The 14,619-nt window shown below is 58.4% G+C and overlaps 2 protein-coding genes across 2 annotated transcripts in view; one reads left to right on the top strand and one right to left on the bottom strand.

Annotated features, from left to right (window-relative positions):
* Positions 1-920, bottom strand: part of STX8 (syntaxin 8) — a 169,554-nt gene extending 168,634 nt beyond the window's left edge. Inside the window, exons 1-2 of the mRNA XM_068151605.1 lie at positions 895-920; positions 344-443 (exon numbers count right to left, since the gene is read on the bottom strand). Of these exons, the coding sequence (XP_068007706.1) occupies positions 344-443; positions 895-911 (117 nt within the window). The 5' untranslated portion in view covers positions 912-920. The remainder of the gene's footprint in view (positions 1-343; positions 444-894) is intronic.
* Positions 921-4,513: 3,593 nt separating this feature from the next.
* LOC137447743 (TBC1 domain family member 24-like) lies at positions 4,514-14,415 on the top strand. The gene is made up of 7 exons (XM_068151604.1): positions 4,514-4,630; positions 7,564-8,578; positions 9,198-9,356; positions 10,772-10,835; positions 12,357-12,452; positions 13,135-13,411; positions 14,179-14,415. Exons 1-7 carry the CDS (start codon positions 4,528-4,530, stop codon positions 14,322-14,324), a joined length of 1,860 nt encoding a protein of 619 aa, XP_068007705.1. The 5' UTR covers positions 4,514-4,527; the 3' UTR covers positions 14,325-14,415.
* Positions 14,416-14,619: the final 204 nt, after the last annotated feature.

Below are 14,619 nucleotides of genomic sequence, written 5' to 3'. Positions count from 1 at the left end.
CACTGCTGGCCTGTGTTAGCACAATAAATATTCAGTTCCTGGCATCAAATGGAACTTTCCCCCTGCAGACACCCAGCTGGCAGCAGCAGTGTCCTGACAGCCTGCTCCCTGCACTAAGGTGGGCTGTGGGGTGCCAGCTATGTCACTTGGCAGCATCCACTTCCCTCTGCAGCTGGGGAGGAAGGAAACTCAGCACTTGCAGCTTCCTGAACACAGCTGGCTCCTGCAAATTTAATGCTTACCCAGTGTTTAGAGCTGGTAAAAGCAAAGTCTAGAGCAAACTCTCCATGCTGACAGCAAACACACACACACACACACACCCCAGTTGCTGTCAGAGCAGTACCTTGGCAGAGCTCTCCCCGTTCCTCTGGTACCGGTTACGCTCCTGGATTCTCTCCGCGGTCTCCTGGGCGACCTGACAAGCAGCATCGTACAGCGAGAGCCTGCGGGGGAAGGAGAACCCGGAGCTGAGCCCCAGCACCACCCGGCCGGACCCCCTCGGCCCTTAGCACCGCGCTTCGGCCTCGCTTTGTGGGGAAGCTGCCTGCGCTCGCCCGCAGCAGGTGCGGCAGCCACCACTGCATTACACCCCACTTCTTCAGTTGAACGAAAAGAAGCTTTGGGGGGCAAAATACGTTTTGTAGGGAAAGGCAGCCCCTTCCCTGCGCGGCGGGCGGGCTGGGAGTGCACAGCCCGGGACCCTGTCCCAACCGACCCCGGCTCCGCCGCTCGCAGCCCTCCGGCTCGGTGGATCTCTCCAGCCAGCGCTGCTCGCCTCCACCGCGGCACCGACAGGTCCGCGCCCCGCCAGGCCCAACAGGCCGTCCGGTTGCGAGCAGCGGCAGCGCAGCCATCCCGCAGAACTGGACCAGGCGCCGCCGGGCCGGCACTCACCAGGGGTCCGGAGCCATCGCCGCCGCCGGCCGGAAGAGCCCTGCGCTTCCGCCTCTCAGCTGGGGACGGCGGCCGCCGAGGGCCAAACCGCGCCGCGCGCAGCCGCCGGACGCGGGGCGCAGGACTAGGCGCGGGACGGGGTCGGGCTGCAGAGACTTAAAGCCCTATGCAAGCTCCTGCCCGCAGCCCTCGGGCACCTCCGCACACCGCCAGGAGCTGTCCCCCTCGGGCGGGGCTGCTCCAGCCCCACGGCCTCCCCGGGGCCTTTTCTCCCTGGTGCTGCCTTTGCCTTCCCCACCGCCGCTGCCCCTTCACTCCGAGCCCTCAGCCCCACCTCCTGTCTGCGGGTGACAGTCACCGTCTCCCCCTGCTCTCCCCTGCCCACACCGATGTCCCTGTGTCCCTCATCACTGTGCCACTCAACCCTGCCCTCTTCATCCTTAATCCACTCATCCCTGTGCTCTTTGTCCCAGTCCTACTCAACTCTGTCTTAATCGTCTCCATCCCACCTATTCCTGTTGTGCCTCCTGTCTCACTCATCCCTGTTCCCTTCATTCCCATGGCACTCATCTCTGTCCTGTTAACCTCCAACCCCTCCATCTTCATCCCCATCCTGTCCATCCCTGTGCCCCTCGTCCCTGTGCCCCTCGTCCCTGTCCCCCTGCAGCAGCAGCAGCAGGCAGAGGCAGGCTGCCAGGAAGCTGGGTGATGCTGGGTATTGACACTGTCAATATTTTGGCTCTGAAGGGCTCTGCAGGCCTTTGCTTTTACAACAGCCTCTGTCCAAGCCCAAAGAGCCTTTCCCACTCCTGCTCCACCAGGATTTGGCCTCTCCTCTGTTCTCTGGGTGTGTCTGGTGACGCAAATCAGTGCAGCTATGAGCAGGTGCCCAAAAAGCAGCGGCAAGGCACTGATAGAGATGGTTTATTGCCCTCATAACACGGCCCTCATAACAAGCACATCCTCATCAGCAGGTTTACAGGTGGTTGCAACACCCATTGTGCTCCTGGAGAGCACTTCACCCCAACTGCTACATCCGTTGATGAATGCTGGAACCCAACTGCAACAGCTGCCATGCTCCTGGTGACCATTTGGGCCCAACTACCACACCCTTTGTGCTCCTGCCAAACACTTGGACCCAACGGTGATGCCCCTTGGCTGGATCTGGGGTGGCTTTTGAGCAAAGAGCAAGAGGAGCCACACTTGTAAGGAGGAGCAAGTGCTGTTGGAGCAAAGCCACCCGCAAGGCTGGTTTGGGGAAGTGTCTGAGCACCCTCAGACACCACTTCATGTCACACCTGCCCCCAAAGCAGCTGCGTAGGGCATTAAGACATGCAGGGGACACATCCTGTTCCTGCTGCAGGGCAATCTGTGGCAGAGGGGCTGAGACACATTCTCTTGAAACAAGTGCTCAGGACAGAGGAGCACCCACATGCCAGAAGTGTCCTGGGAACAAGGTAAAGCAGTGTGGGCCAGCTCAGGGAGCTCTGCTGACCCTGGCAGCCCCCAGTGCAGGCTCCATCCCTAGGGTGAGAGCTCTTCTCACCAGCCCTCTTGGCACGTGCCAGTCGGGCTGGCTCCTCTCGTGGGCATGAAACATTGATGGCCTTCAGCTGCGTGGCTCATCCAGAGGCCAGGCAGGCTCTGCATATTTCATACTTGGGCCATTAAAAAGGCATGAAGCAAGAATCCATTTGGAGCCATCCCTAATTCACTGCCTTCTCCCAGCGCAGAGCGTCTGACATGGAGCAGGTCAGCAGCTGGAGGGGCTGCAGGAGGATTCAGAGGTGGTTTGGTCTGGCAGGGAGAGGCATCCACTGGCCTAGAAAAAGCCAGCCAGAAGGCACCCAACAAGGTCCTGAGGAAAGGCAGCAGCACCCTGGGCAAAAGGGGTTTAGCTGGAGAGAGAATAAATGACCCCTCAGCACTGGGGACCAGAGTGGAGTGTGGGGTGGGGATCCCCAGGAGTGGAGCTGAGGGTCGTCACCTGCACCTTTGGATGAGGTGTGTGGAGCTGAGACACTCATGGAGCTGGGTTCTGGGTGTAGAGCAGGAGCCTCCCCCTGGGAACCAGCCCCTTGGCTCCCTCCTATCCAGGTGGGGCCCTCCCTGGCACTGCCCCTCACCCTCACTTCCTCAGGGTCCCAACTTGCCAGGAGCAAAGGGAGGAGAGGGACAACAGGAGAGTTGTGCTGCTCCTGTCAGATTTTGGCACATGGGGGAGGAGGTGCTTCATCTGGAATGGAGAGGGTCTGCAGAGAGACCACTCTTGCTTGGGAAATGCCCTGAGACCACTGGCGCCAGGGGATGCTCAGGGGTGCTCTGCAAGTGCAGGCAGGGAGGCAAGGCAGGGATGACCCACAGCTCAGGCAGTAAAAGATGTTTTTGAAGGGAAAAACCCCAATCTTTTAACTATTTCCCATGCCTCTCAAAAATGCTGACTTCTAAGTGCAGCCTGAACTATGAGTTCTCCAGGTAGTGATGCTGGATGTGTGTGGTGTTGCTGGGAGCATCTCTCCTCTGTTCGAGGGCACATTTGCTCCAACTCAACTCCTCTGGCTCTAAGTACAAGGTCCTTGTGATTCTGCAAAGCATTCTGACCTGAAATTCATCAGTAACAATCATTTCAAATGAGAGATGGATCCATGGTGAAGGTTAGAAGGGACCTCTAGGAATCACCCAGTCCAAGCCCACTGCTCAAGCAGGGCAGCCACAGCAGCTTGCCCAGGGGCACAATGCCCAGCTGGGCTTGGAAGCTCTCCACACCAGGAGACTCCACAACCTCTCTGGGCAGTCTGCTCCAGGCCTCCAGTACCCTGACACCTCCTGCTCAGATGGATCCTCCTGGGTTCCAATTTGTGGTCCCCTGTCCTGACCCTGAGCACCACTGACAAGAGCCTGGCCTCAGCCTCTTGCCCTTCACTCTTTGGCTCTTGCTGAGCATTGCTCAGCTGCCCTCGGGGCTGCTCTTCTGCAGGCTCTCAGCCCCAGAGGCTCTCAGCCTTTGCTCCTCACAGAGCTGCTCCAGGCCCTTCTTTTCTCAGCCAAGTCTCAAGAAGTGCCACAAACACGTCTGGCACAGCCCTGGCACACCCACCCCAAAAAGCCTCCCTGAAGGCACACAGGGCGGTTGCAGAAAGCTGTCACTCAATCCTCACGGCCCTGATTTCTCCTTTGTCCCCCTGCCCCCGGCCCTTGCTGCTGCCCTGCTTCTCTTTCCAGCTCCCCTGGGACTCATCCAGTGGGAAGCGGTTGAGAACCCATCAGCTGCTGACGTTTCCTTGCTTCAAGGACGGGTGAAGGGGCAGGCCCACGGCACCCTCCCTGCCCCGTGGGGCTGGCAAAGGTAGTGCATCCCCAGCGGGGAAGCCAAGGTTATCCTTGGGGAACGTCACAGCCCGCTGTTGCTGCTTCGATGCCTATCGCAGCCCAGGGCTGTTTACAGCCCCTGCCCGGGCTCGGTGCGCAGCTGGGGGAGCAGTCGGCGACGTGGGCACAGGAGCTGCTCCACCCCTCCTCCTGTTTACACCAAATAAACCTCCCGGGCAGGCGGGCTGGCACTCGCCTTAAAAGGCAGGGCAGGGGATGGGGACAGAGAGGATCTGCCGGGTGAGTGCAGTGGAGCCTGGGCAGATGTTGCAGGTGGGGCTCAACGTGCCCCGGTCCCCCGGGGGGGCAGCTGCTGACTTCCCCACGGCTGAGCCGACTGAGGATGACAACACAGGCGCTGGGCAAGGTGAGCGAGTGCAGCTGGGGACGGCCAGGGCACAGCCACACCAGTGGTTAGACTTGATGATCTCAAAGGTCTCTTCCAGACTGGACAGTCCTATGAGCCTGTGATTCTGCCTCACACCAGGGAAGATGCAGGAGGCTCCTGCTTGTGCCAGGCTGCAGCCAGTGCAGGAAAGAGGCTGGAGCAGACCCAAGAGGCTAGGGTTAGACTGGATCTTCAGTACGAGGGTGGTGAGACTCTGGTGAGACTCTGAGTCTGGAAAGGTTGTGGATGCCTCCTCCCTGGAGGTGTTCAAGGCCAGGTTGGATGAAGCCTTGAGGAACCAGCCCTAGTTGAGAGGTATCCCTGCCCATGGCAGGGGGGTTGGAGTAAATGATCTCTAGGGTCCCTTCCAATCTAAACCATTCTATGATTCCCCAACACCCCTGGCATGTCCCAGGGCGGGCAGAGCTGGAGTCAGCAGCCAGAACCCCAGGCTGAGACACCAGCAGCTGGTTGGGTTGATGCTCCTCAGCATTTCAGGCAGGACAGCATGGTTGTGATGAGGCCAGCCACAAGGACAAGGTGAATTTGGGCACCTTGACCATGCAAACAGCCTCACTTCATCCCCAGAGTGTGTTTGAGCCTGCTTCCCGTGGCCAGAGCCTGCTTCCCGTGGCCAGAGCCTGCTTCCCGTGGCCAGAGCCTGCTTCCTGTGGCCAGAGCCTGCCTGCCTGGCCTCAGGATCTGTCTGACTTCAAAGCAGGGAGTTGGGCAGCACTGGCTCAAAGCTGTTGCCCTTTCCCTGAAGCAGGGCTGAACCTGATCTGCTGGTTTGGCTAAACCTGAGCAGGGACCAAACTGAAGCAGTGAGCAGATCTGGGTCCAGTCTGGGAGCAGCCCAGGCAGCCAGACCCACTTGACGTGCCACCACGCAGGACAGAGCCAGGACCCTGCTGTCCCCCAGGTCCCCATGGGGCCACGGCAGAGTGGTTTGGTTTAGTGCAAACCCACACGGGACTCCCCAAGACAAATATCTCAGGGAATTAACGTGCACTAATTGATTTGCCCTTGCCAATTAATCACTGCCCAGCAGAACTGGCCCGGGTGCAGGCAGCTCCTGTCTCCTGGTGAGGCTTTGGAGCCGAGCTCTGCTGCAGCCCCCGGGAAATGCCGCTCGCCGCTCTCTAGGAGGAGCTCAAGCTCTGCTCTTCCAGCCCAGGCTGCGGCTGCCACAGCCTTGCCGCCCTGCTGCCTGCGGGAGCCTTCCCCGAGCGTCCTCCGGGGACCAGGCTGTCTCCAAGGGGCTTCCCAGATGCTTCCCAGCAGGGATTTCTCCAAGGATACGGTGGCCCCCGGGGAACGGGGACACTTTGTCATGCCGCAGATCAGCCTTCCCACCTTGGCAAGCCCCTCTCACTGCAGCACCTTCTCCTTGCACTTTGCCTCTCACTCCAAAAAGGATGTTGAGGGGCTGGAGTGTGTCCAGAGAAGGGCAACAAAGCTGGGGAAGGGTCTGGAGAACAGGGCTGGGGAGGAGCAGCTGAGGGAGCTGGTGTTGCTTAGGCTGGGGGAGGCTGAGGGGAGACCTCATTGCTCTCTACAGTCCCCTGAAAGGAGGCTGGAGTGAGGTGGGGTTTAGTCTGTTCTCCCTAGCAGCAGGTGATAGGATGGCATGTGCCAGGGGAGGTTTAGGCTGGACATAAGGAACACTTTCTTTCCCCAAAGTGTTGTCAAACCCTCTAACAGGTTGTCCAGGAAGTGGTGGAGTCCCCATCCCTGGAGGGGTTTCAAAGCTGTGTAGATGTGGTGCTGAGGGCCATGGTGTAGCAGTGACCTGGCAGTGCTGGGTTAGCAGGTTGGGCTGGATGATCTTACAGGTCTTTTCCAATTAAAACCATTCCATGATCATAGAATCAGAATCTCTGTGGCATCTGAGGGGCTGGAGGTGAAACTTTGGCAGGAGGCTGTAAGAGAGAGGGAAAGCACTTGAGACCAGCTTTGCCTTCTCAACCTGGGCTCGTAGCACCCTGGTCATGGGCTGCCAGACCCACATAGGACATTGTCCCCTGCCCTGCTCTGTTCCCCACGGAAGGGAACACGATGTAAATGGTCCTTCCTGGCCATGCTGACATCACTTGAGCCTGTACTGCCTTGAGGTCCCTCCTCACCCTCGCAGAGCTGGGCTGGGACTAAGCTGTGCATTATCCTCTGTGGTGTGATGCTGCTGTCCCATCGTCATCCACGGGGGATGGGGACAGTGTCCCTGATCTCTGCACCTCCCTCCAAGCAGATCAGAGGCTGGCAAGTCAGATGCTTGTTAAGGGGTGCAAAGTCCCTCATGGTGAGGAGAAGCAGCCCTCACAGCCAGGTGCTACCTGGCCCCACACTTCTGGGAGCCCCTGGGGAGCAGTTTCACCAAGGTTCTGAGCTCATGTGAGCAGATGAGGGCAGAGTGAGGAGCTCCAGCCACTCAAAGCCTCTTGAGAACCTTCCTTTTGTAGTGGGGAGAGTAACTACTGAAATACCAAAAACTTCAAAGCACTGCCAGCTGGTTTGAAAGACCATCAGCTGGGGCACTGAACCGGGTTGAACAAAAGGTCTTTGTCCTGCAGAGATGTTTGGCCTTCCAGGATCTGAAAGAGGCTACAAGAAAGCTGGGGAGGGACTTTTGAGGGTGTCAGGGAGTGATAGGACTGGGGGGAATGGAACAAAACTAGAAATGGGGGATAGAGATTGGATGTGAGGAGGAGGAGGAGGGTGGTGAGAGCCTGGCACAGGTTGCCCAGGGAGGTGGTGGAAGCCTCCTGCCTGGACGTGTTTGCAGCCAGGCTGGATGTGGCTGTGAGCAAGCTGCTGTAGTGTGAGGTGTCCCTGGGCATGGCAGGGGGGTTGGAACTGGCTGAGCCTTGAGGTCCCTTCCAACCCTGACAGTTCTCTGATTCTATGATCTCCAGTCACCGTGGTGATCACCTCTGAGACTGACACCTGGGACATCGATGCCTCCTCTTGCCTGGGCTGTGGACAGTTTGTGGACTGGGACAGGATGCCAGACCAGGAGCAAGAGGCGCCTATCCCCGGAGACATCCTCAGCAGGCCCCTGAAGGAGCTGAAGAAGCTGGCCAGGGAAGGGTACTGGGCAGGGAGCCGCTCGCTGAGGGCTCAGGTGTACCAGCAGCTGCTGCAGCAGGTCAGCTGCCGCCTCGTCACCCCGGACGCCGCCGTCTACAGGGACGTGGCTGCTCGGCTCTTCGGGAAGCTGAGCGTCAGCTCCCACCCCCTGCCCGACTTCCTGGAGGCCTGCTCCATGCCCACCTACTGCCTCAGCCTGGAAGGGGTCACTGCCCTGAAGAAGATCCTCATCTGCGTGGGCCACCTTTTCCCTGACATCACCTACAGCCCGATCCTGCCCTCCCTGGTGGCTCTGCTGCTGCACTACAGCGAAGACGAAGCTCAGTGCTTCGGCAACATCTCTCGCCTCATCGCCAGCAACGCTCCCCAAGCCAGCTACATCGACCAGTCCTTCTTGGCCCACCAGGCCTCCTGCATGACTTTTGGGGACCTGGCCAACAAGCATTGCCCAGCAGCTCACAAACTCATCGCCAGCTCCTCTGAGAACATCTTTGAGGTCTACTCGGAGTGGTTATCCTGGCTCTTCCACGACCTGCCCTTCACGTACGCCATCCGTGTCTTTGATGTCTACCTGCTGGAGGGGCAGAAGGTGCTGTACCGTATTGCTCTGGCCTTGCTGAAGCAGTACAGGCTCTCAGTGACCTCCTCTGAGCTGGAAGGCACAGATATCAAGGCAGACCTGCAGGCTTTCGTGCAGAACATTGCTGACCATGTGACCGTGGACAAACTCCTGGAGAGAGCCTTTGGCATCCGGCTGTTCTCCCGCAAGGAGATCTGGCTGCTCCAGATGGCCAACAGGAAGGCGTTAATGGAGAGGGGCATAACCATGGTGCAGAGCAGGTAAGGACACCTCTCTGCTTGCCAGCTCTTGAGGCTAAGCAGACAAAATAGGAGTTACAGTGGAGACACAACGTGAAGGACCGTAGGATCCCAGGCTCACAGGATGTTAGGGGTTGGAAGGGACCTTCGAAGGTCATCAAGTCCAATCCCCCAGTCAGAGCAGGACCATAGAATCCAGCACAGGTCACACAGGAACACATCCAGATGGGGCTGCAAAGGCTCCAGAGAAGGAGACTCCACAACCTCTCTGGGCAGCCTGCTCCAGGGCTCTGGGACCCTCACAGGGAAGAAGTTCCTCCTCCTGTTGAGGTGGAACCTCCTGTGCTGGAGTTTCTATCCATTGCCCCTTGGCCTATCCCAGGGTGCAACTGAGCAGAGCCTGGCCCCTCCCTCTTGACACCCGAGGAAGGGAGCTTCAGGTATCTCCCACAGCTTTGGTTATGTTTGGTACCTCATTTGTGGGGGGGCTGTCAGATGGCACTGTGCAATTAGAGCCTGTCATGGCAACACAAAGCTCGTGATGCAAAAGGCATGGCAGAGCCTGAGGTATGGGGGGCTGCACCCCTAGAAGCAGGTAGGCACCTTAGCTTGGCAGTAATGGGTGTCCTCTCTCACACAGGCAGTCCTTCCACCTGGCTGTGGACATGCAGAACTTCAGCTCCAGCATCGTGACGGCTCAGGAGATGCGAGTCATCTGGTCCTGGATCCCCGAGCGCTTCTCCCTCTTCCCACCACTGCTGCTCTTCTCCACCTCTGAAGATGGCTGCAGCCTGCAGAGGTAAAGCATCACCTGCACTCCAGGTTGGGTCAGATGGGTCAGGCCCAAGACTGGGTAGAGTTGGGTGGTATAAGAAGAACCAATGTGTAGTGTCCCAGGGGTACATCCGAGGTCTCCTGGGGACTCTTATGGGCTTGTTTGAAGATCTTGAGTGCAGTCTGGCTCTTTGCTGGCTGTAGGGAGAGACTGAGGCTCAGTCAGATGGCAGTCAGCAACTCAGCACTGCATGGAGAACTCTGAGCCTGGCAGATGTGCTGCATGGGGATGCCCACATGTGCCATGCTGTGCTGGGCACACTGGTCCAGCCCAAATACCATCCCCCGGGCTCCAGCTCCCTCCCAGCAGCACGGAGCACAGGGCAGCTTCTGGATGCTGCACCCAGTGCTGCAGACCAAAACAGAGCTGGAAAATGAGTTCAGCATTGACTTCTCACACCAGGAAGCAGCACAAAGGCTTCCAGTGGGCTGGGGATGCCTTTGCATGAATATTTGCAGGCAGAAAAAACCCAAACCTGCTCCTCTGTAGGAGCATGTCAAGCTGGGAGGTTGCACTCACAGAGCAGGCAGAGCTCAGGGCAGGGGCACATGAATGCATCCTGTGATGGGGTAGCCATCAAACCCTCTAAATGCAAGTTAAGAGAGCCCAAGTGCCATGGCCAGTGCCCAAAATTGCAGTAGGCAGAGCAGTGTTGGTGCTGGAGACAGCCTAGGGGCTGGTGACTCCATAGCTATGGAGTGAAGGCTGCAGGGGGAAGCAGGGACAGCCCCACAGCACTCAGTACTGAGGCTTTTCTCAGCTGAAATGCAGCTCATTGCCGACCAGGAAGGGGCAGTGGCCATCAGGGACTGGGAGCTGCCCATGCCACCCCACTTCTCAGGTGTTCAAATGGTGATGTCTTCATTAACACCACAAACATGCTCCCCCAGCCCATGAGAGGCCACCAGGAGCCCATGGTGCAGCCCCAGCCTGCACCTTTCCAAGGCAGCAGAGCCCAACAAATGAAACACAGCCAGATTAAAAGCAAACTCGTTTGGGAAACTCCCCCCATGAAGCATCCTCTCCCCAGCCTGGTGCCCAAGGGAAGGGTGGGAGGACTTAGTGTCTGGATTTATCTGAGCTATTACCTGCTTCACCAAACAAAAGTGATGACTTGAGAGGCCTCATAAGCCAGCTCCTCCCTGCTCCTGCACAAACACTGAAGCTGCTCATGCTCTGTGATGATGGGTTTCTGCTGCTGTCCTTCCACCAGCTCCCTTGGGCCAACTGCCAGCATGGCAATAAGCTGAGAAGAGCTGCTAGTGCTCTCCACTGCCCTTTACAGCCTTGTGCTTGCTGCACACCCTGGGGTTTTAGCGTGGCACACAGCTCCTGGGTCTCAGACCCCTGCCCACCAGCCTCCTTGTCCGTCTCCTCAGGTTCTACACCTGCTGTGAAGGCTATGAACCAACAGTGCTGCTCTTAAAAACCACAGAGGGAGAGGTGAGTGTTTCCCAGCCAGAGAATTTCCCAGTGGCTGCTGATGTGGGAAGGGGACAGGGTGCTTGACCCCACCAGCACCTCTTGGAGAAGCCATGGAGCTTGTGTGGTTCCTCTGTCCCAGCTCCCAAGGGAGAGCAAACCGCCCCACCGGCACCCCAGAGCCACCTTAGACACAGGCTGCTCTGAAAGGTGCTGCCAAGGGAAGCAGAGGAGGAGGCAGTGAGGTGGAGGAAGGTTTTGAGTATCCTTTTTTACTGCAAACACAACCTAAATCACGAAGTCCTTGCCAAGCAGACTTTCCTGGAGTCAGCAGATGCTCTGCCTGAGCCAGGACTTGCTTTCGGTGCATTAAATGCCAGGATGTCTCCCTGACTGCGAGAGCAGCCACACAGGGGAAATGGAGGAGAAATGAGGACAGCTTCTAGTGTATCTCAAAGTCATGAAATAGCTGCAGAGACCTCTTCCTGGGGACTGAGAGTGGCTCACAACCCCCACGTTTATCTCTCCACTCTTCATCTAACGGCGGAAGCAAGTCCTGGAAATTGCTCAGGCATCCCAAAGCTTTATTGACTTAGCAGCCCTGATTTCCCCAGCCTGACACTTCAGTGGAGATAAACACCCTGCCACCCCTTAGGGCCTTGTCCAGACAGGAGAAGGTGACTTTTAAAACCTCATTTCCTACATGTTTTAGCTCATCTTGTTCCTTAGCTAGTGCCAAGGACAGGCACGAGTTCCCACCCCTCAGTAGGTCCCTTCCAGCCATGGTCAAGTCAAGGACATTCACACCAGGTTCAGCCTAGAAGAATTCCTGGGGCTGGTTAAAAGCCTTGTAGGCTGCAAACAAAGTGTGTTCCCTGAGGCTTTGTCCCTTCAAACCCATTTTCTCTGAAGATTCATACAACAGGCAACCACCTTGCACTGTCCAGGGGCCAGCTGAGGACAAGGACTCCCAGACACAGTTACTCCTTTCCATATCTAGGGGATGGAGTGGGCTGGGGGGTGGGAGGCACAGCTCCTGCTCCCCAGCCCAGGAAGACACAAGCATGGCCAGCCCAGCCCTGCTCAATCACCAGAACAGGCTGCCCAGGGAGGCTGTGGGTGTCCCCTCTCTGGAGGTGTTCAAGGCCAGGCTGGTTGAGGCCTTGAGCAACCTGGGCTCAGGGAAGTGTCCCTGCCCATGGCAGGGAGGTTAGAACTAGATGATCTTTAGGGTCCCTTCTGACCTAAACCATTCTGTGAATCTGTGGATCTGTGAATGTATGAACCAGCACTCAGCTCACTGCAACCACCTCTGCTGCCAGAGAGCAACCCCCAAACTTCCCAGAGCCCCCAGCTAGGCACTGAAGCTGAGTGGACTCAGGTGCAGATCAGCAGTGACTGCCCAGTGCAGGATGCAGCTGGGGCAGCAGGATGTGGCTCTCCACTTCCCCTGGGGACCTCACAGGACCCTGGATCTCCTGAAGACACCTCCAGTGCCTTGCTCCAGCCCCAGCTGACAGGTCCCTGTGCTCTCTCCCAAAGGTGTGTGGGGCGTTTCTCTCCTCTGACTGGAGTGAAAGGAAAAAGAGTGGAGCAACAGCAGGCTTCTTTGGGACAGGGGAGTGCTTTGTGTTCACTGTAAGTCACCTTTCTCTTCTGGGTTTGCACTGAGGGCTTTGTCTCCTCATTACTGTTCCCCTTACCACACCACCAAGCTTGGTGGCACCGAGCTGCCTCCTTCTCACAGCCACCCTGCTGCCCCTTAGCTCTGGCAGGAGACAGCAGCAGGAGAAGCTGCTGGATCAGAGCAAGTGGAGAGCAAGCTCCTGCCTTGGCTTGCTTCAAGCCCCCAAGGCAAGGTGCAGAAACCCTGAGTGAGGCCTGGAGCATCCTCCTGGGATGACAGTGGGGCAGTGTGTGTGAGGCTTGGCTTCTGCCCTGTTTGCTCAGGTCAGCTCCTGGATGGAGCATTCCCCAATCATCCCTGGTGTTCCTGAGTAAGGATCAGGCTGAGCTGATCCAAGAGACCCTATGGGCAATGTCCATCTGGTATCCATCCAGCATCCATCCTGCACCCACCTGGTAACGTGGGCAGCGCAGGTTTGCCCATCCTGGCCAGTGGCTGGGGAAGACAAACCCAACTTCTCAGGCACAGGCACCCCTAGAGCAGCTCTGTCACTGCTGGGCACCTTGTGCCTTCCCTGCTCCGGGTCTGAGCCTGGCACCCCCCGAGCCAGCTGGCCAGGCAGCACCACCTCTCCCCAGCAGTGCAGAAGATGCCCCAGGGGGCAGGGCTCACCACCTTTCTCCTGCCTCCCAGGTGCGCCCCCAGACGGAGAGGTACGAGTGGGTGTTCATCAAGAAGCCGGAGCTGGCCAAGGCTGTGCCCCGCTCACGCCAGCGGTCGCCCTCCCCCTCGCCCTCCGCCCTCCTCAGCTCCTCCCCAGAGTGCCCCAGCCGCAGCTCCAACCACCTCACCGTGCCCACGCCGCAGAGGAGAGGTCGCCTCTCCCCCTTCCTGGCCATCAGGCACTTCCTGCTGCCTTCCAAAACAGCCTCCATGTTCATGGCCGGCTCCCGGGAGGGGATCATCATCGGTAACTATCCAGCAGCGGGCTCCCCCCTCTGCCGGGCCCAAGGGGGAAGCTCTGAGCTGCCTCCAGAGGCAGAGACCTCCTGCTTTAGGACGGTCCTTTAAAGTTGGGGAAGATGAGGTCAGCTTCCTCTTCCTCGAGCTGGCAGCAGAGTGCCAAGCTGCACAAGGATGCTCCCTCTGAGAGCCCCCGAGGGCCTCTGGCAGCCCCAGGTGCCAGGGGCACTCACTTTGGTGCTGCTCCTTTCCCAGCCCCTTCCCTCTGCTCTGCGTGGGATGGAGAGGAGATGTCGGTGGGGATGAGCCCAAGGAAGGGCCAAGCATGGTAACCCAGAGCAGATCTGCCAGCTGCTGGGTCAGGCTTGAGCATGGGGGTTGAATCTTTGTGCCCCAGCACTGCTGGCATGGGCTTGGCAGAGGACCAAAGCAAGAGAGAAATGCCTCTGCCTCCCTTCCAGCCCTTGAGAGCGGGCTGCAGGGACAAAAGGAGCTTCCCTTGTTCTCCAGCTCTCCAAGCAGTTTAATAATTCAGCCTCTGCTGCCAGGGCAACCTCTCACACTGTCTGCCCAGCAGAGAGCTCTCTGGCAGCTCTGCCTCCACGCTGACATCCTGAGTGGCAGAGAGGGCAGCTCAGGGCAGCCCCAGCCCAGCTCTGCTGTGCTCAAAGGACAGAAAGCTGAGAGATGGGCACGGTCCTGACAGACCTCTGTTGGCTGTGGCCCTGCCTGGGTGTGGAGAGCACATCTCAAGCATCTTGCTTGCTTTTGCAGGGGGAGGGGGAGGCCAAGCTCTGTCCCTCGACGCCAACCTGCTGTGGGGCCGCACGGAGCACTGCGAGACCTTCGACAACCCTCCACTCTGCCAGGAGAACTTCAAGGTGCAGCTCTTGGAAGTGTGGGGCTTTCAAAACTCCTAGGTCCCAGGGGAGACAGCTCCTCACCCCACGGAGCAGGGGACCCCTTCTTGTGCTGGCCACCGCCCTAGCCTGCCTGCTGCAGTCTCTGCCAGCAGTGCCACAGGCACCTCCACTCGCCATCCTCCCCTCCACAGTCAGCCCTGCTGGTGGTGTGGGGAGGGCGACACGGTGCCAGGCGTGGGACTGTGGGCACTGAGGGGGATATCTGAGGTCTCACTCTACCCAGTCTGCCCCAGTTTAGTGTGCTGGAGAGGAGGTGGGCCAGGCTGGTGTTTCTCACACCTCCCTGGAAGGT

This window comes from Melanerpes formicivorus, unplaced genomic scaffold (genome assembly GCF_026170545.1).
Source record: "Melanerpes formicivorus ecotype bairdi unplaced genomic scaffold, bMelFor1.0.p_v2 SCAF_21, whole genome shotgun sequence".
NCBI classification, from domain to species: Eukaryota; Metazoa; Chordata; class Aves; order Piciformes; family Picidae; genus Melanerpes; species Melanerpes formicivorus.
Note: the sequence above shows the minus strand (reverse complement) of the source record. Positions and strands in the feature narration are given on the sequence as shown.